The sequence below is a fragment of the Ahaetulla prasina genome, chromosome 2, assembly GCF_028640845.1.
Source record: "Ahaetulla prasina isolate Xishuangbanna chromosome 2, ASM2864084v1, whole genome shotgun sequence".
NCBI lineage: Eukaryota > Metazoa > Chordata > Lepidosauria > Squamata > Colubridae > Ahaetulla > Ahaetulla prasina.
In genome coordinates, this window is record NC_080540.1 from 203,350,485 (window position 1) to 203,378,144 (window position 27,660).

The following is a 27,660-nucleotide window of genomic DNA, read 5'->3' on the forward strand; positions in this document are numbered from 1 at the left end:
ACTGAAATGGTTTATGCCTAGGGGTGAGCAGATACGATATTAAAATATTAACACAATATTAAAATGGAACCTCTCCGTTCAGAAATGTGACTGAAAAACAGGTGTCTGAGGTGGACCTTTTAACAATGGGATGTTGCTATGGTTGCAGGTCCTGTCCCCGCCTTCTCTCTCTGGGGCCTAAGACTTTATTATTCACAACTTCTTAATGTAGGTTTCTGCAGTCTGGGTCAATGGTGGGATTCAATTTTTTTAACCTACCAGTTCTGTGGGCATGGCATGGCTTGGTGGGCGTGGCAGGGGAAGGACACTGTAAAAACTCCATTCCCACCCCACTCCAGGGGAAGATTACTGCAAAATCCCCAGTCCCTCTCGATCAGCTGGAATTCGGGAGGCAGAGAATAGATGTGGGTGGGGCCAGTCAGAGGTGGTATTTGCCAATTCTCTTAACTACTCAAAATTTCCACTACTGGTTCTCCAGAACTGGTCAGAACCTGCTGAATACTGCCTCTGGTCTGGGGGCTGCTGATGTGCTGAGATGACAACTTCTGGAGCTCTTAGTCAGTATGGTAATTAGGAATCATAGTTTCAACATATGGGAAAGTTTCCAATAGAAGAGAATGTAGGTAGCTCAGAGGTGAACTGTCTTCTTGCGCGGATTGCAGCAATGTAGCGAACGATGTTCTATTCCACGGATGACAAAAGCAAAGACTAAGAAAGTTCTCCTATCTTGATAAAAATAATTTTTACAATTTGGCCCTACCTCTTCAGATGTAGGCAGTGTTTTTATCTTTTATATTATTCTATGCATCTTATTGCATTCGATACTGGATTTTATATGTTCTCTACTCTTTGATAACTTGTAGATGTTTTGTACAGCAAGCAATACACATGTTAAAGATGCTGTTTCTGTCAACCAGAACCTATTGTATTAACTAATTTTTCTTTTTTGCAGAAATTGTTGGTTTAAAAGGAAAGCAGCTTTCCCTAATTTAATGTTTTTAAACAGGTTTTAGAGGCTTCTGGGTGAGGATTTTTGGAAGACTAGATATCTCTGAGGAAGTGGATATGGCACTTGCAGAAGAAATCAACAGCCAGACAGCAAATTCTGGGTGTATAATAGCGTTGGGGCGTATAATAGAGGTCTGTAAGGGGCGTGCATAAGAGCATCAGCGTGCCTACCGTTCCTGTCCTAATGTTCCCCTTGATCGTATCCAACTTGTATAATTATTTCATGCTTATACATATATATGCTTATATGTCGTATAGTTATTTCATGCTTATGCTTATATATGCCGTTATGACAAAATAAATAAATAAATATTAATTTTCAATGGTTTTATTTATGGTTATTAGATTTAAAGTCAACAAGACTTCATGGTTTAGAACAATGTAAGACTGAGTTTGAAATACAACTGGGTACAAATGAACACGCCAGGGAACTTTTTTTTGTATATAACTGCAGCAAGAGCTAGAAAGATCTGGAAATATCTACAATGGAGAAAAGGTTGATAAAGATGTTAGAACTTGCAGAGATGGCCAAACTGAGTTTTTTGATTAGAAAAAATACCATGTTTACTGTTGACTGGAAACTCCTTATGTGGAAAACAGAAAAAATTACAATTTGCGATTTTGATGAATAAGCAGAATATATTATAGAAAAAAGAGAGTAATGATTTAATCTGAGAGAAGTAAATTTAGAATTATACTTATAACTGCTGTAAAGAAGATTGGAAGCCATTTCTTTGTATTTTTTCCAACATTTGTGTTTTTTGTTTCTTGCATTTTTAGCTTTCACTTTTGATTTTTTTCTTCGCTAATTTATATTAGCTTTTAATCTTTGTTTTTAAAACTCTTAATAAAATTATAAAAATTATTTAAAAAATTAAGCATGTTTTTAGAGAATGTAAACCTATCATGGTATTACAAACAGGAAAATAAAGTGCCAGAATACATTTATTTCAGATATGGTTTTATTACATTAAAAACAAAAATTAGCTTAGATTTTTCTATAAAAGATATGCAATAGTATGTAATCTACAGCCTCAGGTCTCCAGGCCATTATTGAGCAAGTTTAGTTACTAATATTGTAACCATATACGATATATGCCTACTCAAGAGTGTATTCAGTGGAGTTTGCCCTTCATTGTATATAGTATTGTAGTATAATTCTTCCTTAAATGAAAGTCATTTTAGCATAATTCTTATATAGAGTAGTGTTTTTAATTACAACATCAATAGCAAAATTGTTTTAAAATACTGTGGGTTCAACTAGATAGCATGATGTGATTACAGATAGTCCTTGACTTACAACCATTCGTTCAGTGACTGTTCAAAGTTACAATGGTACTGAAAAAAAGTGATTTATGACAATTTTTCACACTACTGCAGCATCCTCATGGTCATGTGATCAAAATTTGGGAGCCTGGAAAATGGCATGTATTTATGACAGTTGCACTGTCCCAGGGTTAAGTGATCATTTATTATCCTCCCAGCTGGTTTCCATAAGCAGAGTCAATGAGGGAAGCCAGCTTCACTTAATAACCAAATGATTTACTAAACTCTGCTATAAAAAGTTGTAAAATGGGACAAAACTCAATTAACACCTATCTTGCTTAGTTACAGAAATTTTGGGCTCCACTGTCGTAATAAATCAAGCACTATCTGTACAGATTTTCCATTAAATATTTTATCTTGCAAACATTTTCCAAAAAGGGTGGCTGCATAGCTTAAACCAATGTTTTTTATTAGTCTGATTAATACAGTAGGATTTCAGATGTGGCTCGGTGGCAATGATGCTGGAGATAGTCTCTTCTCTAGCAGTTCGAGTCCTAGCACCGTGTGGCAGGGTGAACTCCCGTTATTCGCCTCAACTTCTGTCCGCCTAACAATTTGAAAACATGTTCTATGCAAATAGATAAATAGGTACTACTTTGGTGGGGTGACGAGTTGGTGCTCTGTTCAGGCAGTTAGATTCCTGCTGGCTCTGAACCTTTCCGGTTGTGGCACCTGTTTATGAGGCGGCTCTAGGGAAGGGAGAGCGCCTTGGATGACACTGCAGGAAGAGCTGCTCGTCTTTCTTTCTGGTGCAAAGCCAGCTTGCTCCGCTATGGCGCACCTTGGGAAGCACACAAGTGTGTCCTACAACAGAGCTGGTAAATTTGCAATCCAATCTACTACTCTGCAATAGCATTGTGGTCTCCTGGCTAATGTAACAATTCCATACAATAATAATAATACTATGGTTTCAGAGCCATAAAATGTATAATCCATCCTGAAAATAAAGCCTCCATGGGTAATGTTTTTAAAAGGGAAAAAAAAAGTTCTAAATCAAATACATAATGTAAAATTAAATTTGAATCTGACATTTGATTACTGCATGTAAACTGGTGATTGAATCCCCTTTGTATAAGGAATCTCAATTCCTTTTAGAAATTAGTGCAATAAGTATATGGTGGTAACCATCTAAATATGTAGGCAGCATGTAAAATGAGATTAGATCATTCATGCACTGTATCAAAGATTTGACAGGAAGTTTTTTCTTGACAAGTTACAAGCAAATCCAGCTATTTTTCACCTTACACAATAAAAGCAACTGTTCTCATCTGAGGTAATGCAAAATGATGTGCCTATTTCTATATTACAACTACATTGGAGGCATTATGATACTTTTTGCCCAAATTCTTACAAAACAATCAGAGTGTGGTTTAATTAACTATATATTAACAGTCAATGTAAACAAGCATTATTTCTATAGATTTCAACCCGGGTATATGTTGGAAGATGGATATTAAGCTAAGAAAAAAGATAATAGGAAAGCTAATTCTTTCCCATCTTTCCCAACCCCTGCCAAAATCTGGAAGGAACTTGGTTGAGAAGGGCTAACCTAAGCTGTGTGCATAAGATGAAAGATTTCTTAGAAAAATTCCCAGAAAAAAGTTCTAAATTGTCCCCAATTGGAAAGCATGCTACCATCTAAACTGACTCCTTCGAGCATCATTAGAACACCCACGCTGGGTTCATACATTGCATGAGGACAATTTGTTATGCCATGTTTTATTGAACAAATATTTACTGAATTATCTGGAGCTAGGCCAACATAGCACACCAAGTTAAAATCAAATAAGCCATATTAGAGCTTAATGTGTTATGTGCTACTGATTGCTGTCCCACTGGGGTGGTATCCCAAAACTCTGTAAGAGGGCATTTGTTGACCAGAGTACAAGAAAAACATCAGTACAGAAAAAAAGTAGGGTATTAAAGCTCTATTTGTCAATATAGCTATTTTGCTCAGCATAATAAATGCCTCAATTTCACCAAAAATGAAACTAAAAACAGAAAGCAATCAGCAGCTAATTATTTTGACTCTGCACTTACATCACATGAAGGCCTTTGAAGATAATTCTTCTTTGTAAACATGTATACATGATCGAGATTCTGTTTCATAATTTATGACTCTATCTTTCCTGCCCTTGAAACACAGGATTGGTGCTTGCCAAATTTACCTCATTCAAAATCTACATCATGCTAGAATTTTACCTGAGTAAGCCAAGAAACTGTGTCAAGATGCTATTGAGGACAAGGGAGTGAGTGAAGTATTACAAGGTTTAGTATAAAAGTACCCTCTTTTTCTAAATTACTGTATCATGTTCCCTTTTCTTCAGTTCAAACATGGATAGAACAAGTTGATGTAAGTTTTAGTATGCAGCAGGTGCATTCAAACAAGTTCTCCAGTCACAACTTTGAAAATTTAAGACATACGTTTATAGAAATAATGAAAATGGTTCCATATTTTTAAAGAAAACTTAGACCATGGTCACATTCAGCATTCTGAGACAGATACATCCATTTTACAAAAAATACTACTCAAATGTACTCAGTTATGTACATTCCAACATACCGGTACTCATTTATTGACATTGGCACTTGGAACCCCTGCATAGAAATGGAAGCAAAAACCAAAATGGCATTTCAAATCCAGACTTTATATAGAGTATATGAAGAAGATTGTTGTTGTATCAACTAAGCTTGTTAATAATGGGAGATTTCTTTGGCAACAATTTCATCAAATTGAAAGCCTTGGATTTTTTAAAAGTCAGTATTAATGAACATAATGTTTCCTTTTCTCTAACTGTAGCTATATGATTGGAAATAAGACTTAAACATGATCTCTTCTCCTACTATCAATTATCCCCAGTAATCATAATTTAAAGGTAAAGGTTCCCCTCGCACATACATGCTAGTCGTTGCCGACTCTAGGGGGCGGTGCTCATCTCCATTTCAAAGCCGAAGAGCCAGCACTGTCCGAAGACGTCTCCGTGGTCATGTGGCCGGCATGACTCAACGCCAAAGGCGCACGGAACGCTGTTATCTTCCCACCAAAGGTGGTCCCTATTTTTTCAACTTGCATTTTTACGTGCTTTCGAAACTGCTAGGTTGGCAGAAGCTGGGACTAGTAACGGGAGCTCACCCCGTTACATTTATTTAATCAAATTTTTATACCGCCCTATCTCCCGAAGGACTCAGGGCGGTTTACAGCCAGATAAAAATACAGAAATCATACACAATAAAAACTAATTAAAAAACTTATTTAAATAGGCCAAAATTTAAAATTACAATTAAAATGATAAAACCCCATTACCTAAAAATTAACAACTAACCCCAGTTAAAATTAAGTAAAACTTTTAATCCAGTCCCGCTTGGATAAATAAATGCGTTTTCAGCTCACGGCGAAAAGTCTGAAGATCAGGCACTTGGCGTAAACCAGGGGGAAGTTCGTTCCAAAGTGTAGGAGCTCCCACAGAGAAGGCCCTATCCCTGGGGGCCGCCAGCCAACATTGTTTGGCGGACGGCACCGAGAAGACCCTCTCTGTGTGAATGTACGGGTCGGTGGGAGGCATGAGGTAACAGCAGGCGGTCCCGTAAGTACTAGGGATTCGAACCGCCGACCTTTCAATCGACAAGAGTCGGCAACAACTAGCACGTATGTGCGAGGGGAACCTTAACCTTTACTTTTTAATCATAATTTATAATTGTGTTGGCATTTAAATGTTTAAAATTAGTCAATATTCAATATTAAAGTAGCATTCAAAATTCAGTTTTAAATGGGAATAAAATTTTAAAAAAATTGTGCAAAAATAGGAGGAGGAAGAGGTATTAGATATATTCACTGCCTTGAGTTGTTTATAAAAATAAAGGTGGGATATAAATAAAAATAATAAAAATCTGGCAAATAATAATTTTAAGTTCAATATAAGTCCTTATAATGACAACCCTGCCATAGAGAATTCAGACCAGAAATGGGTATCCTCTGGTCTTCTCCACAGCTTCTTTTTTAAAAAAACATATTTACTAACTTACAACAAAGCTTTCATTCTCTACAGGTATTTGCTAAAATGCAAGACCTAAACAATTATTCTATGGATGCTTAAGGGGTTAAGAACATTCCACATATAGCTCAGTGCTCATATCTATATTTTTGGACATTAAATGTTGTATAGCACCCTTTATAATCCAAGCACCTATATGCTTATTCTCTTTTTTGTATATATCTAGTAAAGACACTGTTCTGCATATGTCTAAGGAGATAGTGCATGTTTTTCACAGGTTAGTATATTTCCAGTTGGGATATGAAATGAAGCAGTATAAGCAGGCTGGAGAACTTATAGTTATTATATTCCATTAGTCCAAACCGGGACTACAAATAGCAAGGAAAGCTGGAAGTTACAGTTCACATCATATGGAAGGTTACAGTTTCTCCAGCGTTGTAGATTTGTTAGTCCTTTTCTCTTTCTTCAAGAAGTGTTGCATGGCTTAAACAAGGCATTTCATGATGTTTTATGAAATGTAACTTGAGAAGACTTGTAGTCTGAAATTATGTGTGCTTATTGAGAAGCAAGGCCTATAATGTTCAATGAGGTTTACTCTTAAGGATGTTTATATACTTTTCATATAAACTGTGGTTATATGATATAACATGTATCTATGGTCCCCATTACCAGTTGTTATTTCAAGTATACTTTCTATAAAACTCAGTTTTAGATTTCGGCTAAAGGCTCTATCAGCTATTATTTAATATGCCATTTAGAATTTCACCTGATTAAAAAAGCCAGTTGCAATTTAAACTTTTGCCTAATACTGTACCATAATATAACTTCATGTTAGGCTAGGCTAACTTCTACTTTTACAAAAAACATGTTGAATATTGTAATGCAAAACCTTACTACATACAATCATTTGTTACGGAGAAGGCAGCATCCTCTCCACCGTGGACAGTGCAATTCCATGGGGAAAAATTATATTGAGACAACACATAATTGTACATAGTCACAACACTGTAATGTATTCTGATGGTGCAATATTATGTTATAACACAAGCTTATTTAATAACTGCACTGCTTGAGCATTTCCTGCATAGACAGGCATTCTAAACAATCGTGTTTAAAATTAAAATCCCTTTATCCGTTTACCCACAACCTAAAGCCATTTTTGAAACTTTACATTTAATATGAAATTAAACATTAAACAATGTTTTAAGCACATGTCCAGCTAATTCAAATAAAATATTCCAAGACATTTTCCCTTTTATCACTGCTGGTGGCTTAAATGGCATTTACTCATTCATCTGCTGTAAACATATAAAAAGCATGGGTTACACCTTTTTAATATCGCACATCACATTTCCAGTTCCCTAATCACTTTGACATTAATTCCTCATGCTTGCATAATCTACTTTTATAATCTCATGTTATCTTATGCTGGCTTATGTTTGAAATAAAGATGTGTTTTTGATTGCATAAGATGATCAAACGAAGGCTGTTTAATAACCAAAATTGTGCCTAGATATTTTTCTCAAAACAGTTAATTCACTTAATGCACCTTAATGTTAATTACTGACATCTCTTCATCTGTTCAGTCTCTGTGTCACAAATTCTCGGTACATGATAGATATATATATGAGTAGCAGAAAAATCACAAAAAAATCATCTAAAAAGCCTAATATTCCGAACAAAGCTTCAGGTAGAAAGTCCAACGGTGATGCAAGATATAACAAAGCCCCCAGGAGACAGAGGAATATTCTGATGCGGAACATCCAGAAGAGACCACCGACGGAAAACATTTCTCTGAACGCATGACGCAATAATGTAGGTAAATCCATAATTCTTTCCATAATCTAAACAAGACATACACAGTCAAAATTTGTTTGTCTTATGCGCAAGATGTAATTTGCCACAGGAGCATTTAACATCACAGTTGAGGCTTTTAATGTGCAATCAACTAGGTTCACTTTAGAGCAGAAGTGAGGAACTATGGCTGGCTCAGGCATTCTGGGAGTTGAAGTCCACAAGTCATAAAAGGGACATAGTTCTCCGCCCCTGCTTTAGAGAGAGCTAAATTTCTTTCCCCAGGACCTTTAACTTAATGATCTGTAGTGGTCAATAAGAACCCAACTTCAATTAAAAAAAATGTATGGAATCTCTTAAACATGCAAGGTTAGACAAGCTAATAAAACAAGCAAAACACATTGAAATTACATAGTTGTGCAAAAACTTCTGAGGACAATCTCCCCCAAAGTTTTTAAGTATCAAGGTAGTCACATACTTCTCCCCAAAGTTTTGAGTCGATTATTCAAGATTGTCTCTCTGTGCATCAGAGGTGAGTTTCAGCAGGTTCTGACCAGTTCTGGAGAACCGGTAGCGGAAAATTTGAGTAGTTCGGAGAACCGGTAGTAAAAATTCTGACTGGCCCCGCCCCCCATCTATTCTCTGCCTCTTGAGTCCCAGCTGATTGGGAGGAAATGGGGATTTTGCAGTATCCTTCCCCTGCCATGCCCACCAAGCTACACCCACAGACCCAGTAGTAAAAAAATTTGAAACCCACCGCTGCTGTGCATGTACACACAGGAAATGCTTTTGCTAGGACTGCTATCAAGGAGACATAGTCACCTTTATACTTCACGGTAGCATATTCATATGAATATAGAACATGAAGAGCTTATTGTTATGTTATTGGGTTAGGGAAATTTATTTCTGATTATTTTAATGTTTTTATTATGTAAGCCGCCCAGAGTTGCCTCAAAACAAGATGGGCGGCAAATTAATTTAATTAATAGATAAAAATAACAAAAATAAATTTGGTATAAGCAGTGTCTCTCCAAATGATCTGCACAGCTTCATTAAATAAGAAAGACTGGTATAATAATTGTTCAATATCAGAGGAAGCTTGCCTGGCGGTAGCTTGTCGAAGATTCCCTAACAAATTCATGGCCAAATGAGATTTGGACTAGAGATCATTTGGCTCACAGCTCTCTCTTCTAACTACATTAGTACTTTTTGAGCAAGCCTATTTGGCAATGACAGGTTTCACATTGCCACAAAAACAAAACAAAAACAACTGAACTCACTGGTCTTATCTCTGTAATATAAATTACTACCATGTTTTCCCGAAAATAAGACCCCTTCTTATATTTTTTTGAACCCTGAAATAAGCGCTTGGGCCTTATTGCCATGCGCTCAAAAGCCTGATTGGCTTTATTATCAGGGAATCTCTTATTTTGGGGGAAACAGGGTATAGTATGGATAGTTTTAATGGTTTTAATTTTTGTGTTAATTGTTTTACTTTGGCTGTAAACTGCCCTGAGTCCTTTGGGAGAAGGGCGGTATAGAAATGTAAACAATAAATAAATAAATAGTATTATCCAGGAAGAGATATTGTATGTTGAAGCACTATATTGTTGAGATAGCAGAAAGGTAGAATTGCTATAGTTTTTTGGATTGGGGGAGGAAATTAAAGATTATTCTGGTAGACTACCTTAGATTTCAAAAGTTTGTATTTTTTTCTAGAAAATCTCATCTTTTTATACTAAACAACACACTAAAAATGTAGCTACTAATGGTGATTCTTTATCTTATTTATGATTTCACAAATCTATCTGATTGAGTTAAAACTTCTGGTTTTTAAGTCCCTTTTCTGAGCAACATGGGACTCTGAAGCAAGATGAAGACTGCTCCTTCACCAATGCCCTATTATGTAATTCGAACTGGAGAAGGAGATGGGGCTGTCAAACATGGGCACAATTCCCATCCATTTCCATCCAATACCTTAACAACGGCTACTTTTAAGAAAAATATTGAAATTATCCTTCCACTTGTTCTTGCTATCCCAGCTTCATTCCCAGAGCTGGAAAGATAGCTTGGACTTGTCGAACTCACATAGGGAAATACAGCGTTTGTCATAATAAACAGAACATTGGGCATATATTTTAGTTGCTCTAGCCCCATACATACCGATCTTGGCTGTCCCGAGAATCTCCTATTATAATCACTAATGTCATGAAGCACTTGTGCTGCATCCTCTTGTCCCTCATCAAAGAGTGGTAAAAATAAAGTTACCTGAATAAAAAAACAACAACAGGTATTCAATATCTTCATGTAGAATCTACCTTCCTTTTCTTACACAGTGTGTCTTTGGTTGTTCGGGTTTTCTCCCGTGTAAAATTGGAAGTGTCTTGGCGACGTTTCGACGAAGTCTCATTCGTCATCTTCAGGCTTCAGCTTCGTGCTTCTGGGAGCAATGTGTGATCGCAGCCGTTTCTTCCTTTTAACTGCTAGTGGGGGTTTGAACTGATTGGGTGGGAGCTTGGCTGTGCTCTGATTGGATGGGGGTTTTTTTGTGCTCTGATTGGCTGGGGGTGTGTCCTGTGTTGGTGGGGGCTTGGTTGTGCTCAGTTTAGTCTGTGTTGCAGGGGGATTTGAGCTGGTGAGCTGCATAGCTGTTGTTTGGCTTTGTGGTCGTGCTACATCTTCATAGTGGGTGCCAGTCTGCTGCATGTATGGATTGGAGGGGTTTGAAATGGCTAATGTTGCAGCTGCGGTCTGGCTTCTGGTCCTTGGTCGTGCTTCATGATCAGTGTGGGTTTGGGTCTGCTTTCTGGGTGGATGTGGTGGTGACATCCTGTGTGGACCTCGTGAGTGTGCGTCTGGTGTCATTCCTCGTGTTAGGGACTCGTTTGTCAATAAGGGCGGGTTTCCAAATGGCTAGTAGGCGGAGGTGTCATCTCGTTTGTTCATGCTGTGTGGGCGTTTTCTATCTCAATGGCTTCTCTGATTATTCTGTTGTTAAAGTGTTCAGTTTTGGCGATAGTTCTGGTCTTTTAAAGTCAATATCATGTCCTGTGACTTTAAAGTGTTGGACCAGGAAGAAGTTGGTTCCTCTTTTGAATGAGTTCTTGTGTTCTTCAATGCGTGCACTTATTCTTCTGTTGGTTTGTCCAATATATGTGGTGGGGCCGGCGGTGCATGGGATTTCATATACTCCTTGATTTTCTAACTCAATTTTGTCTTTGGGGTTTCTTAGGATGGTGGATATTTTTCTGTTTGTGCAGAATGCTGTCTTGATGTTGTGTTTGTGGAGGATCTTGCTGATTCTGTCTGTGGTGCCTTTTATATAAGGGAGGGGGGCTGTGCCGCTTTTCTTGTTCTCTGTCTTGGATTTTAGTGGGGGTTCTTTTGGATTAGCTTGGTAATCTTATTTGTTTTGGAATCCATTGGATGTTAGTACGTTAGTGAGAGTGTCTAGTTCGGGTTTTAGGTGTTGTTCATCAGCTAAGCATTTTGTTCTGGAATGAGTGTCTTGGCTACGGAGTTGATCTGTGCTGGGTGGTGGTGTGAGAGTGCGTGCAGATAGCGGTTTGTGTGTGTTTTCTTCTGGTAGATGGTGTGTCCTAGGGAGCCATTGGGTTTCTGTAGACTAAGACATCCAGGAAGGAAGTTGGTTATTAACTTCTGTTTCCATGGTGAACTGTATTTTGGGGTGTAGGCTATTGAGGTGTGTGAGGAAGTTGTCAAGTTTTTCTTTCCCGTGTGGCCAGATTATGAAGGTGTCATCTACATATCTGAGCCAGAGTTTGGGTTTGTGATCAGATTTTTCTAGAGCTTGGGTTTCAAAGTGTTCCATGTAGAGATTGGCAATGACAGGTGAGAGGGGTGATCCCATGGGTGCTCCTTCTACTTGTTTGAATTTTTGTCCATTATAGATGAAGTATGTGTTGGATAGGCAGTGGTTGGTCAGATCTAGGATGTGCTTGGGGGGGTTATATTTGTTTTGGATAGCTGTCAAGGCTTCTTTGATTGGCACTTGGGTGAAGAGGGATATGACATCAAAGCTCACGAGTAGGTCGCTGGGCTGTAAGTTTTGTTTCTTTATGATCTCTATGAACTGGAATGAGTTTTTTACGTGTGAGGTGATGGATTCTGCATAGGGCTGTAGTTGTTTGGCGAGAAATTTGGCTAGGTTTTGTAGAGGTCAGCCTATGGAGCTGACTATGGGTCTGAGTGGGGGTTCCTTCTTTGTGTATCTTGGGAGGCCATAGAGCTTAGGGCATCTGGATGATTTCTCTGGGAATGATTCTTTGTTGGATTTCTTCGCTGATGGGGAGGCTTTTATTTTGGATCTAGTGGTTTTTCTAGGTAGGTGGTGGGGTCTGTGTTTAGGGGCTTGTATGCAGGGTCTTGGAGTAGGTTGGTTAATTTGGTTTGGTAGTCAGATGTGTTCATAACCACCGTGGCGTTGCCCTTGTCTGCTGGTAGGATTATTATGCTGGTATCTTTTTTCAGGTTAAGTAGTGCTGTCTGTTCCTCTTTGGGTAAGTTGCTTTTGGGTGGCTTGCTGGTGCAGAGGATGTTGGAGATCTCGAGTCTGATTTTGTTAGCATCATCGGGGTTGATTTTGGTCAGGCTGGTTTCAACTCTGCATATAATGGTTTCGGTGGGGATGTATTTGGGAGTGACTGCAAAGTTGAATCCTTTGGAAAGGACATCGGTTTCAGCTTTGGTGAGGATCCTATCTGAGATGTTATGCACTGTTTGTTTCATGTGTTGCTGTGAGGGTGGAAGGGTTTGTTTCTGGCGCTCTTGTAGTCTTCGGAGTTTGTTGGTGTGCGTGTCTGTCTTGAGGGTGGTCTGTGTTTCGGCTCTCCAGACGGCAAGTTGTTTGGATTTGTCCCAAAGCCTGAAGATGACGAATGAGACTTCATCGAAACGTCGCCAAGACACTTCCAATTTTACACGGGAGAAAACCCGAACAACCAAAGACCTATATATATATATATTTAAAAGTGTATATGGGTATTCCTCATCTTACAGCCATTCATTTAGCTACTGTGTGAAGTTACAATGACACTGAAAAAAAGTGGTTACAAGCAGTTCATGCACTTACAGTATAAACACTGCCGCAACCCCATGGTCACCTGATCAAAATTCAAGCACCTGACAATTGGCAGGTATTTACAATGGTTGCAGAATCTCGGGGTCATGTGATCATTATTTGTTATCTTCTCAGATTGCTTTCAACAAGCAAAGTTGATGAGTGAATTTAAATTTGCTTAGCAACTGCAGGGATTAGTTAACCACCATGACAAAAAAGGTCATAAAATCAGGCATGGCTTACTTAACAACCAGCTTGTTAAGCAATGGAAATTCTGGTTCCAAGTTGAGGATTACTTGTATACTTAAGAGTAATTTGTCAAGCAGAAAGTTTTCGGAGGAATGCAGAGGTATTCCTGCCAGGTCTTTCTTACACTTTATCACTATTATCTATCATCTATCTATCTATCTATCTATCTATCTATCTATCTATCTATCTATCTATCTATCTATCTATCTATCTATCATCTATCTACAGTATCTATCTATCTATCTATCTATCTATCTATCTATCTATCTATCTATCTATCTATCTATCTATCTATCTATCTATCTACCTACCTACCTACCTACCTACCTACCTACCTACCATCTATCTACAGTATCTATCTATCTATCTATCTATCTATCTATCTATCTATCTATCTATCTATCTATCTATCTATCTATCTATCTATCTATCTATCTATCATCTATCTACAGTATCTATCTATCTATCTATCTATCTATCTATCTATCTATCTATCTATCTATCATCAGCATATTACTAGGAACATAGAAATTCAGGTGGTTACTTATTATACTTTAAAACTAACAACTGTGATGTTCAGGAGGGAATAGAAATAGATTAAGAAAGTATAAGAAAATAACCATGTACTGGTATAAAAGCCGAATAACAACATAAAAACATAAAGAGGAGTGCATTTAATGTACATAATTGCCAAAGGTCTGGAGAAGAGAAATAAGGATGTCTAAAAGCCAGGAGACAAAATACAGATACCAAGTGAGCCTAGTGGGTATTTAATACCTGGGATAACTAGAGAAAAAAGGGTTGAGGTAGTAATCTTACAGTTTCAGTAAGTAAACATGAAAGGTGATCCAGGGGTTAAACTGATCCTACACTACTTAAGACATTAAAAAGCAAAAAGGAATTTAAAAAAAAGGAATGGCAACAGTGCAGATGATAAAATATTGACATATTATGGCAATGCTTGTTAGAACTATATAAGATTCCAGCTGCCTTATTTTGAATCTGAACTTTCTCAACCATTTTGAGGCCTTCTATATACCGTATTTTTCGAAGTATAAGACAAACCTTTCCCCCTCAAAAAAGAGGGTGAAAATCTGGGTGCATCTTATACCCCAAATGTAGCCCCGCTCTGCTTCTCAAACGGAGGTTTCAGAGGCTGAAAAAAGCATCAGAAACAAAGCTTCAGGAAAGAAGCCCCCCAACAGAACTTCAGAGGCTTTTTTTTTGAAGCTGTTTCAGAAGCTTTCTGAGGCAGAAAAAAAAAGAAAAAAGAAAAAAGAAAAGCAAGGCACAGAGCTCACAACCAAGGAACCTGTTGCTAAAATTCACCTATGAAATAGCTGATTGGGGGTATTCCGGGAGGCCCATCCACCTGCCAATCAGCTTTTTTCTTATTTTCCTCCCCAAAAACTAAGGTGCATCTTATACTCCAAAAAATATGGTAAATAGGAGTAATCCAAATGGGATCTGAAAACCTACATATCTGTTCTGTGTTGAAGCACTTGCCAAATTAGTGTTCAGTAAACAGTTCAGAAAGGCAGGACATTAAGCGCTCTAAACTTTTATCTGAATAGTTGCAGGAAAGAACTTAAAGGAAGATTAAATTATTTCTTATCTTTGGGAGCATTACAGATATATTTGATAGTAATATGTAACTACTTACGTTCTGATTGGCTTTAACTCAAATCCATGAAAACATTTATCTCAAGTAACCTGTGTTGGTGCTATGGAATGTTTAGTTTATTTCTATAAAATGTACCTTACTTTTATCTTATAGCATTCCTAATATAAAATCCCATGTTAGATTCTAAAGAAAATGTTATTATTCTCTAGCCACATACTGCGTCACTCTTTAAATATATTATAAGATGATGTTAAAGACAAGAAAAGCAAAAAACATAGTATGCCAAATGTATTTAAAATCAGAGTTAAAAAAAAACCCTAGGTGCTAAATTTCCTAAGTTTCTATTTATACTTAGGACTCAGCATACAACAACATTTGTAAAATTAGAGCTAGAATTTTGCAGCAAAATATTCATATTATTACCGTTTGCCTGCAGATGGGGCAATGTATTGCACCTAGCCATGATCCGCACCTCCAATATGCAATAATGCAGGAACCTAAAGAAAATAACATATTAATTTCTTAAACTCTAAATACAGTTTAAACTCTAAACCTCGACTTACAACCCCATTTGTTTAGTGACCGTGCAAGGTTTCAATAGCACTGAAAAAAATGACTTATGACCATTTTTCACACTTACAACTGTTGCAGTATTTTTTGTTTGTTTGTTTGTTTACATTTATACCCCGCTCTTCTCCGAAGACTCAGGGCGGCTTACAGTGTATAAGGCAATAGTCTCATTCTATTTGTATATTTTTACAAAGTCAACTTATTGCCCCCCCAACAATTTCCGTGGTGATGGGAAGTCAGATGCATTTAATAACCATGTTACTAATTTAACATCTGTTACATTCACTTAACAAGGGTGGCAAGAAACATCATACAATGAGGCAAACTGTTTTGCTTAGCAACAGACATTTTGGGCTCAATTATGGTTGTAAGTCGAGGACTACCTGAACCTGAATGTGAGTCAGTATCTCACTTAAAAACAAACAGCGGGTTCACTGAAGCTGATAAAATTATTAAAAATTATTTGTCCGTTTAAGACACTGAATCTCAGAAGAGAGGAAAGGACTGCTTACAAACATCATTGAGAAATGCATTATCTGAATTCTTTGCCCAAATACTAGCAATCCCTGTATCAATTCATGACACCTGTATGTGAGTTGCTGCAAATCTAGTCCAAATTAATAAAAATTAAAGATATAAATGGACAAGAAATTGCTGTGTGATAGCGATACACACTTATACATTTTAAAAGTCATGACTGACAGACAGATATACACACACACGTAATAATAAGAGATCAGCTTAAATAATTAAAATAGAATTTTTTTCAATTCTTTAAGGCCAATCCACTTCCAAAACAGCATTATTTTGCATATTTCCTCAGCAACTCTTGCCATTTCAAGGAATGTAAGAAATTATTCAGATTTTATTTTCCTTTTTGCATACCACAGAAAAGATGTCCACAATTTGTTTCAATGGGAAATGTAGCCTGTTGCAAACACACCGGGCAGGACAAATCAGTATAGAAACGTTGCCTGTCACCAACACTATTTTCCTGGGGGGGGGGGGGGGGGGGGAGAAATATAATTAATGCAAGCAAAATCACAAATGATTTTATTTGTGACAAGCTACAAAATAGTTAGACTGGCATATTTACTGTCAGACTATTTACTGAATCTGCACTACTATTAATCGTTTCATAGTTCCCATCACCAATCTCTTTCCACTTATGACTGTATGACTATAACTTGTTGCTGGCAATCCTTATGATTTATATTGCTATATTGATCATCAATTGTGTTGTAAATGTTGTACCTTGACGAACGTATCTTTTCTTTTATGTACACTGAGAGCATATTCACCAAGACAAATTCCTTGTGTGTCCAATCACACTTGGCCAATAAAAATTCTATTCTATTCTATTCTATTCTATATTTACAAGAAAGAGATCTCAGATTTTTTTTAAGTGATAAAGGAAAGAAGCAATAAGATCATACAATAAAACAACACAGATACATGACAGTTCATTCCCAACAAATACTTGGATAAGATGAAATCTCATTTTGAAACTTCTTAGAACCTTTCTCTTTGGGTTGCCCTTTGATGATCGTGATTAAGGGGAAGATAACAGAGTTTATTTATAATTCTTATCTGTTTCAACTTAGAGTAGCTGCAGCATAGTATAACATAAAAGATCCAAGCTTTCAAATTATGGTTAAAGTTTTAGGACCCTATGGAGTCCCTAAAGTTTTGCTTCTTTAATAAACATTTTAAATATATATTCGTGCAAATCCACATCAACACCTAATTTTGAAATGACATAGAAAAGTTTATTTTTAGCACAAAGAACTATCCAAACCCTATCAAGCTCAAACGTTTTTACATTTGGTGATTACCTGAGAAATTTTCTGGGATATAAATGATTTATATCAAAAAGAATTGTGTGTAATTGTAAATATACCTGTTCTGATTGTATTTGTTGTCTAACTGCCCTCACTAACTCTTGGTTTTCTGGATGAATATCTGATTGCCCATCTCTGTTAAGAGAAGAAATACTATTAATAAAACATTTTAAGAATGGAATCAGAAGGAACAATATAAATTCATCATGTTTAGAATTCTAAGGGTCTCTAATCTTTGCATGCTGTTATTTTAAGAGCTGCTACATTACTTGAACTATAGAATGAAATCTCCAAAGATAATATTAATCAAGGTGTAAAATAAATATACTAAAACATTAAAAGTTTAATAACCTATTGTATTTAAGATAAAAGTGGCAATACATTATTTTTCCTTTGCATAATGAAATCCTTGACAGAACATGCTTTTCATTGTTTCATTTTTTTCCATTTTTAAAATTAGTTTATAATATAAAACACAAAAAATACAAAAGCATATAGTAGGAAAAATAAGGGAGGGAAAGGGGAAAGGAGAAGTGTATAAAAGAAAGGAGAAAAGAAAAAAGGTGTTATTTCTGCTTTCTATTGTATTTCATCGTTGATCATATAAATATTTGGAGGAAAACATGCAGATCCCACTTTAAAATCCACAACATCCACAATAAAACAAGTAAACAAATCGCACACTCAAGAGAAGCCATCATAATTCCATTCAATATTCTTAATTGGTTAATTTAAGAATTAGTCAGCATAGTAACTATGTTCAAATCCGAGTTCTGTTTAAGCTTTACATTATAGTAATACTTTCTCTACTTTCTTTCTAATTTATTTTAATTGCATTGCATATGATTAGCATCTGCATGTGGGGCAAGGAGGTTAATCAAAATTTATTTTATTTATCCTCTATGATAAGTAAGATAAAAAGAAAGCAGTCTAATACCAATGAGAATTTCAGTGTCAGGGTTCCAAGTAACACCCCCAATGAAAGAAGACTCCGAGGCTAGAAGTTCTTCAAAGTTCCATTTTATTAGAGATGTCATATTGGCACATCTGGGAAAACCAGAATCTGAAAGTTTCCAGGTTTTCCCCACCCAAAAGAAAAGTCCCTGCCCCAGCACCCACATTTCCATCACATGGTCCAATCAATGCACCATCCCAACTGGAGATGCCTCCCAGTCACATCACTCCAGGTGCAGGGCAGGATGCCCTTGACTCTCAGAGAAAAGAATGTTATTATATGGCTAGATATCATTCCAACTCCATACAATCCCCCCTCCCAGTTTCCCACAGCACTAAATGTGGCAGCCCTGAAGATCCAAAGTAAAAAATGGCTTCCAGGACTGACATACAACTTGGCTGAACCAAATGTTCCAATTTCCAAGCATGTTGATTAGCAGCTCTCTTCTGGACGTTGCTCTTAGAATATGTAACCAAGTAACTAAACTATTTCAAATAACTTAATTTACGAGAAATGAATAAAATTGACATACTTCAAGAACAACAAACCTTCTATTGCTATCAACATTTTACTTTACCTTACCTTAATAGCATGTATGTCAGTGCTACAAGGAATGTGATGCTAAGCACTATCGCCAGCAGAACCTGGTCACTTATTCCTTCTATCATTGAATCGTTATCTAGTACCAGTCTTTGAACTTCAGTTTCCTGGCTGGCCATTCCAGAGCTAAAACTTAGGAAACATATAAATATGCATATATTCATTGGCACAATTATTATATTCTTGTTTACAAACTAATAAAAACAAATCAACTTTCACATTTTTAACTTGTTGCTTGATTTTCAAATGGCTAAGATTAATTCTAGGAACTCCCTATCAGAATATCCTTCTCCATATAGTTAAAACAGGATAACTAATACTTGGTGATATTCTGATTTCCTGGACTAAGTGCAGTGGGAAGTAGGAATAAAACATCCTTGAATGAAAATAGTTCCGGAGGTAGAAAGGGAAAGTCACTGATGCATAAGAAGACAACTATACATTAACATGTACTAAAGACAGATTCTATTCCCAAGATTTGTATTTTAAAACTAGGAATATTGAAGTATAGCAATAACCTGAGAATTCTTTCAAAGAACATTCTGGATTTCAGTTTGATCAGGACGTGCACATAGCATTAATGATAGCACTATTATCATGACATTATGAAATATAATGTCCTTGGGCTTGCTAGCAGATAATTGATTTTCTATTTTTCAGGATGTTAGATGGGTTATTGATCTTTTTTCTTATAAATTGTGAATTTATTATTGTATTGGTGATATTTTTATTTGTAAAGGTGTTTAGATTCCAATGACTAAAAGCACTTCCAGAAAATAACTATTAAATAACTGAATTACCTAAAACTAGGCAGTGAGGAAAGATGCAGTACTTAAATAGGGATAAACTGCAGGAATATATGTTTGCCTCAGAATATATGTAAAGTGTATTTTCCTCCAGAGTACATTTAAAGGTGAGATTGTGTTTAGATTTTGATGGATTATATCTTAAACAGATTGAAATCTCAATTTCTAGAAATTAAGAACCAGTGGAATCTTCTTTCTGGTAAACTAAACCAGAGATAATATGCTCTGGGTTTTCTCTCCACATTCCAAGTCTCTACAAGTTAAAAAAGACTTTTTAAAAAAGCAACTCTTCCTTGGAAACTGATACAAGCTGTCCTTACCTATTCTTAGAGATTTTTCAATACCAGAATCTGACCCTAGAATATGAAAATAAAAATGGATGGGAGCATGAACAGAACACCTCTTCTCTACCACTAAGCAATAACAGTTTCCTGTCTGCCTATGCTTTGAATTTAATATACTTTTAATTACATGAAAATCCCACTCCTACTTTGACTCTCTGTATCAGTCTTTAGCTAAACAGCCAAATGACTCACATGGTTCAAAAACAGTCATCAGAATGGTGATGTTCATTTTGATGCATTTTTTTCAATAAAAGTACAGTAGAATGATGCAATAAAAAGCTACCTCTTTAAAACAAAGAACAGCAGAAGAATCAACTACTATGATTGCTCTCTATTTCTGCAATCTTCCACCATGCTTCAATCTCTCTTCCTCTAATTTCTAGAATATATGCAACTGTAAAACTATCTGGTAGCACCAGATTAAAGGTTAAAGAAAAGACAAAATAGCATTTAGATAAAAAGACAATTCATGGAGAGATTAACGTGTAACTTCTCAGAAAGCCTCTGTGCAAATGCCAAAAAGGGAAATCCTTGCTTTAATATAATGGTATTTTTAGATCAATGCCCATTCTTTTACCTCAGCTGGAAATGGGAAGACTCATCACTGTGTCATCTTCAGAATCAAAGGAAATGTTTCAGATGCTGGAGTCTGAAACCTCTGAGTTCTGCCTTGAAAAAAAGAGATATTTTCAGGATATTTTTCAACTTCTTATTTTAGCATAGCATTTGTCTTACATTATTTCATGTCCAGAAACAGAGATATAAAGAAATATATCCTCACATGGAATAAAACATGAGGGGGTAAAAATATCATGAGAAGAAACTGTAAATCACATCTATTCATAAATATAGTAAGACAGGAATGAAAGACAGGTAGTCCTTGACTTACGACAATTGAACCCAAAATTTGTGTTGTTAAGTGAGACATTTGTTAAGCGAGTTTGGACCCATTTTACGGCCTTTCTTTTCACGGTTGTTAAATGAATCCCTGCAGCTGATAAGTCAATAAGCCAGTTAAGTGAATCTGGATTCCCCATTGACTTTGCTTGTTAGAAGGTCGCAAAAGATAATCAATCGCATGACCTTAGGACACAGCAATGGTCATAAATATGAACGAATTGCCAAGTACCTGAATTTTGATCATATGATCATGGGGATGTTGGAAAGGTTGTAACTGTGAAAAATGGTCATAAGTCACATTTTTTCAATGCCGTTGTAACTTTGAACGGTCACTAAATGAACTGTTGTAAGTGGAGGACTACCAGTAGTGAAAAGTACTAAAATGAAGATTAATTAACTTGGGAAATAATTAGAATTTTAACATATGTAGTTGAACTCCAGTTCTCATTTAGCTCATGCTGTAAAGCCATGATTACAATAATGTAGTATCCATACAGCCTGCTCCCATTTGAATCCTTAACTCTTGTCCAATCTATTTTGAAATAGATTTGCACTAATGTGCAGTCCTTGAATCCCTGAACTGGTAGATATAAATATGCCTGCGTAAAATCTGATGGCCTGGCTGACAAGCCTTATTTTGCCTCAGCAACAAGCACAGCAAGTTGTGCTCTCATTACACAGTTTTAATGAGAGGGATGAGTTGGGGAAAGTGATTGGTGCATTCCTTTGATTTTGCTTCTGTTCCCATGTAGGAACATACTGGCAGAAATGATAACCTCTCTAATATGGATCAGAAATGGGGGAAGAGATACATTTTGATAGATGATTAGATCTCTCCATGCATCTGAAAAGAGGCTTTCTGCACTGGAAATAACTCCTGCAATCCTCATAGATATTAATAAAGGTATATAACCGGTAGTCCTCAACTTATGACCATAATTGAGCCCAAAATTTCTGTTGTTAAGTAAGATCTTTTTAAAGTGAATTTTGCCCCATTTTATGACCTTTCTTGCATCAGTTGCTAAGTGAATCACTGCAGCTGATACGCTAGTAACCCAGTTAAGTGGATCTGGCTTGGCCATTGTCTTTGCTTGTCAGAAGGTCGAAAAGGTGATCTTGGGACACAGCAACTTTCATAAATATGAATCAGTTTTCAAGCACCTGAATTTTGATCACATGATCATGGGGATGTTGGAAAGGTTGTAACTGAAAAATGGTCATAAGTCACTTTTTTCGGTGCTGTTGTAACTTTAAATGGTCACCAAATGAATTGTTTTAAGTCAAGGACTACCTGTACCTGTTGCAAAAAAATATAAATCTGCCTTTGCCTTATTATGATACTCTACCAATGAATGGACAATGGTGAGTTTGAGTACCCAATATTTTCCACAACCTAAATCAACAAATTTAGGACCCCCATATTTTAAGCTGTATATATAATATGAGACTTTGGGTGTTTTGCTCCATACTTCATGGATTACAGTGGAACTATTCTATAGAAAAAATAGAAACTATTTTATAGCTCCTCTGAAAGAAGATCACAAGCCTGTCACACATAAATATAACCATAATGTTAGTGTTCTATCAGTACATGAACATTCTACAATCTACATTAAGGTACCCGTCCTATCTTTCTTGTTACTGAACTAGAATTAAAAAAAAAAATTGCGGAAGACATAAATAATGAATCATGTCCATAATGTTGCTAAGAAGTAAGGCTGAGAGATAAATAAAATTAAGTAGAGGACGGCAGTGGCATCACCCTTATCTCATTCCCACTAGAAGTCATCATGATCTTGCTCTGTTGTTCCCATATCTGGACCTGAAACCTGAAAGGGTCCAGAATAATCTACCAATAACACGACCCTCTGAACCACAGTGTAACTATCTTAACATCCTTTTCTAAAAAGTTGGAGATCGAATGAAAATTGTCCAACACACTTGATCCATTGGTGGCTTCTTGAGAAAGAAGACTACCACATCTCTCAAGGATAAATGCACCACTGTTTGAACTCAACTATACATCATTATCCAAGATTAACTAACCAGGAAGTATATGGAGCTAATATACAGGGGATGAGCTAACAGCACTTAGAATCCTGTCCACTTTTTGTTTGTCCACTAAACAAAACCACACTTATTCCAGATAACAGAGCCAGAGTGTCCTTCTATCAACTTTGCAGGATCTGCTGGTGCATATCTGGCTTTGTTCTTCCAATGAGGGACCAAGTCATTTTGAACAGAGTCACCAGCCAACAATCTGAAGCTGCTATATGGATAGAAAAATAACTATGTTTTGTTGCCATTTATCACTATAAGGTCACCCTAATGAGTAAGATTTTTAAAAAAGATTATTTTCCTTTAAAGAAACTTAAAACCTCCTTAGAATAGTTTAAGTACAATATTCTATAATCTATTTTATTCTTCAGTGTCAGTGCTTGACACTTTAAAAGTTTACTGTCATTCATGCTGAGTAAAGTATAAATAAGCCACTTTGAAAGGAAAACTGCCATGGAGAATGGTGAGTATTATTGCAGCAATGCCAACATTCCAAAGAATTCTGTGATATCTTAAGGGAAATTAATTACAAAATAAGTCTTCTTGAGTGAAGTTTACTTTGATACAAGAAACTGCATATTTTTGTAGTTGAGGATTAAACCTGTCAATAACCCAAACCTAAGAAGAACATCAACAAACCTGGAGCCATCCTAGCATTCCAGATCTATTCACAGGTACTATTGATTCTGGCTAACTGAAGAGCTTCCATTATAGTGTCTACAAACTTTTCTCACTATAACATACATCATTTTGACTTTAAAAAGAGAACACAAAGAAACAACACTTGGCTAGCTTGATGTTGTGAATCTGCTAACACAATAAGCTCCACCCTCACTTCTCTGGGGTGGGGGGAGGATGCAAAAAAATCCAATTAGTTTTCTTCCTTCAAAGTTGACTATCATCAACTTTGCAGGGTCTTTCTTCACTGACTGTAACTTGATTTTTTTTTTCACTGCAATTTCTTTCACTAAGTTGGCCTTTTGCCTAGGTGAAGCAGCTACAATCTATTACATCATTAATGCTTTAGAAATTAGCAGAATGTTTCTCAATCTTATAGCAACTTTAAGATGCCTGGAATCAAGTGCCAGAATTCCCCAGCCAGCAATGCTGGTTGAAGGATTCTGGCAGTTGAAGACAAAAACACTGCTTCTAGCATAAGAAAACATAGAAAAATATATTTATATATGTTAATGAAAAGTCAACCTTCCTGAGGCACAGCAAAGCACACATTTTAGTTATCATTACACATGCTTGCATGCGGAAGTCCCCAGGGCTCAAACTCCAGCATTTCCAGACAAACTTTGAAGCAGTCACAGTGTTACACTAAAGAGTATACGTGACAGCGTTCACCTGATATACTTATTTCTGCTAAATTAAGCACAGAGTATGGAGTTAACCCACTTTTCTGGTTTCGTCTGTTACTACTTGTAAGTCTGTTACTACTTGTAATCGTGCAGCCTGGTTTTGTAGAAACCTAATCAACATGCACAGATCCTCTTCCCCTTTCAATTCGGAGTTCTCCCCAAAACTTAACCAAGGAACATTTCCCATCCTCCGCCATTGTCTATGGAGATTTTCAAGTCATCCAGGGTCATGGTTGTCCCAAAGATGCTTTTTCCAAGAGGCAACTGGACTTTTTTGGGGGTTTTTCTTTGAAGACGTTTTTCTTCTCATCCAATAAGCTTCTTCACCTTCTTTACGTCTGCAAAGAAAAACCAGAAAGTCCAGTTGCCTCTTGAAGAAAAAAAAAAAAAGCACTTTTGGGACATCCTCAGCCATCGTTACAACCCTGCAGACAGTTTAGAAGGTTCTACTATTAAAGTTTAGAAACAGCCTTCCATCCTGCAAAGCGCGGCTGATATCAGGACCGCTGTTCTTCCTGGGCTTGAAGTTACTACGGAATAACTCTTTGCAAAAAAAAAAGAGGCAGCGGAAAGGGACCCCTAAGGCGGCCTCCTCTGCCCCGCCGATAGCGCGTGCTCCCTCCCCTCCCTTAAGAAAAGACCATCTTCGCAGCTCGGTCATTTCTTTCTGCAAGCGGGCGGGGACTTCGCAGGCGGTTCTGCAGGAGGAAAGCGGAGGGGAAACCCGCCTTGGCCAAAGCGGGCAGGAAAAGCCGAAATTTCAACACGCTGCGGGGGAAGACCCGGCCCGTGGGCGGCTGCCCGCGGAGTCAGCCCGCGGTATCGGACGCCCGCCCCCCCCCCCCGCGCGCCTCAGTACCTCCAGTCCCAGACGGGCGCCCGCCAGCAGGCCTGTCAGCCCCCAGCAGAGACAGCGACGCGCTCCAGCCAACCCCCTTCTTTGCTCCGCCCCCTCCGCCCTCGGCGTGACTGAGCCTAGCCAGCGCTGCTGCTGCTGCTGCTTCTTTTTTTTTCTAAAGACGCGCGCATGCGTAGTGAGGGCCGGGGCCGACGGAGCGGGCGGATCCCGACGGGACCCGGTGACGTGTCTTGCGTTACAGCTGCCCGGCCCGGCGCGGCTCTTTGCCGGCCTGGGTTTGGCGTGTCGGGTGAGGTGAGGGTGGGAGAAGAGAAGAAAGGGCGAAGGCGAGAAAAGGCGGAGGTGTCACCGGAAGGCGCCTATTAAAGACCTCGGCTGCCCGCCGCTTTGGAAGGGGGAAGCCCGCCCGTCCGCCCGTCCGCCCTGAGCCATGTTCAACGTCGAGAGTCTGGAGCGGGCCGAGCTCGGGGAGAGCTTGCTCACTTGGGTGAGTGACGGGAGGCCCCGGGCTGAGCAACGCCTATGCTGTCGCCGGCAGCCTCCGCCGCCCCGGCTCGGCCTTGCCTGCCTTTCCCCTTGTCGCCCGCCGCGCGAGCCGGTCTCCGAAGTAGCGGGGCGTTACTTCGTCCTCTGAAGTTGTGCTTTTTAAATTCGGGGCTCTAAAGAGGCGGGGTGGGGGGAGCTGAACGCGAGAGAAGAGGGAACGTTAAATTGGGGGTGGGTGGGCTGCAGATGGCCCTGCGTGCAGGTCTTACCAGGGGGCCGGTGGGGGGCTGCAACTGCGGGCGAGAAAGGCTCCACGCAGCTTCCTTTTTGTTCTTGGCCGAGGCAGGGATGCTGCCTTTTTTTTTTATTTTTTATTTTTACCGGGGCTGAGTTAAAATAGCTGTCCTTTCAATCCCTTTAAAAGCATCCCCCCCCTCCCTCTGCCTTCCTTGAAATGCATTTCACGTCTTTCAAATGCTGTTTCCCCCCGTTGTTGGTAAAAAAAAGTTGACTGTTTGGGCTGGCTCGTTGCTGTGCAATCCTGGAAAGAAAGGGCGAAGAGCTAGCAGTAGCCTTTAGACTTATATACCGCTTCACAGTGCTTTACTCTCTAAGCCAGGGGTTTCCAACCTTGGCAACTTTAAGCCTGGTGGACTTCAACTCCCAGAATTCCCCAGCCAGCTTTGCTGGCTGGGGTATTCTGGGAGTTGAAGTCCTCCAGGCTTAAAGTTGCCAAGGTTGGAGACCCCTGCTCTAAGCAGTTTGCAGTGTCGCCCTATTGCCTCCCCCCTCCAACAATCTGGGTCCTCGTTTTATTTTATAAAACAGTGTTTCTATCTTTATGATTTATTATGAATGTATTTTACGACGGGTATGATCATGATTTATTACTTACTGCTTGTATGTACACTTGAAAGGCTTTTTATGCACTGGAGACAAATTCCTTGTGTGTCCAATCACACTTGGCCAATAAATAATTCTATTATATTCCGTTCTATTCTATAAGAATGGAAGGCTGAGTTAACCTTGAGCTACTTATTATTTAAGACTCATTGCTCTTTGGGTACAGGGGTGGTTAATAATTTTATGCCTCCGGAGATTATTTAGAATCTTTACGATAGTGGTGAATATCTGTATTCAAAGTATTATTTAGAACCTGTCCAGCCAAGAATATTAAAATGTTATCTAGTTTGGTATATCCATACTTAGTTTGAGGTCTCTGTATTCTGTTACCACATCCTGTTGTAATTGCATTCTGAATTGGTCTCCTGCATTCCTTTCATGTAGGGCATGCATAAGTATTTCTAGTGGGAGAGAGGAGTTATTTCTACAGGACTCCTTATTTGTTGATGTACAAAGATGCAGTTTTATATTGAAGATGTATTAGATGTTTCTCTCTATGTTGTAAGGTACCATGGAGAGAGAAGATGAGTCCCAACATGCATAGTATTTCAGGGTTGTATCCAAACCAGTCTGTGCGCATTCAGCTAGGTAGGTGTGTGGGCATTTAAAATGTTTACATTCTTGAAATACATAAATCCATATTAAAAACACAGTTATTCATGATTGTCCTAATTCTCCCAAAAGAAGTGTTAGGGCTCTTTCATAAAGAAAATACTCTATTGCAAGTGAGATTGCATAAGTTACTTCCATTTGCAAATCTATCTTAAAATGTTAAATCATGACAACTGGACAAAAGTTTGTTAAAAACTGAGATGTTTCATTACTTATCCAAGTAATTTCTTCAGTCAAAATTTGGGTAAGCAGGGAGTCAGTCGTTGGAAAGAACCAACTCTTGCCATAC

At 37.9% G+C, this 27,660-nt stretch overlaps 2 protein-coding genes across 5 annotated transcripts in view; one reads left to right on the top strand and one right to left on the bottom strand.

Moving 5' to 3' along the window:
- Positions 1-1,349: 1,349 nt before the first annotated feature.
- RNF170 (ring finger protein 170) lies at positions 1,350-25,476 on the bottom strand. 4 transcript variants are annotated; one of them, XM_058166298.1, is made up of 9 exons: positions 25,371-25,448; positions 24,682-24,849; positions 20,767-20,854; positions 19,022-19,171; positions 17,544-17,619; positions 16,529-16,637; positions 15,497-15,570; positions 10,284-10,388; positions 1,350-8,170 (listed from the first exon to the last, which is right to left on the bottom strand). In XM_058166298.1, the coding sequence occupies exons 4-9, from the start codon at positions 19,156-19,158 to the stop codon at positions 7,901-7,903; spliced, it is 771 nt and encodes a 256-aa protein (XP_058022281.1). In that variant the 5' UTR covers positions 19,159-19,171; positions 20,767-20,854; positions 24,682-24,849; positions 25,371-25,448; the 3' UTR covers positions 1,350-7,900. The 4 variants fall into 4 exon arrangements, with proteins under 4 accessions (XP_058022281.1, XP_058022280.1, XP_058022279.1 ...); XM_058166297.1 differs by lacking the exon at positions 24,682-24,849 and having other exon boundaries at positions 25,371-25,476; XM_058166296.1 differs by lacking the exon at positions 24,682-24,849 and having other exon boundaries at positions 20,767-20,858; positions 25,371-25,466.
- A 113-nt stretch (positions 25,477-25,589) lies between these two features.
- Positions 25,590-27,660, top strand: part of HOOK3 (hook microtubule tethering protein 3) — a 64,967-nt gene continuing 62,896 nt past the window's right edge. The window contains exon 1 of the mRNA XM_058166283.1: positions 25,590-25,857. Within this exon, the coding sequence (XP_058022266.1) occupies positions 25,801-25,857 (57 nt within the window). The 5' untranslated portion in view covers positions 25,590-25,800. The remainder of the gene's footprint in view (positions 25,858-27,660) is intronic.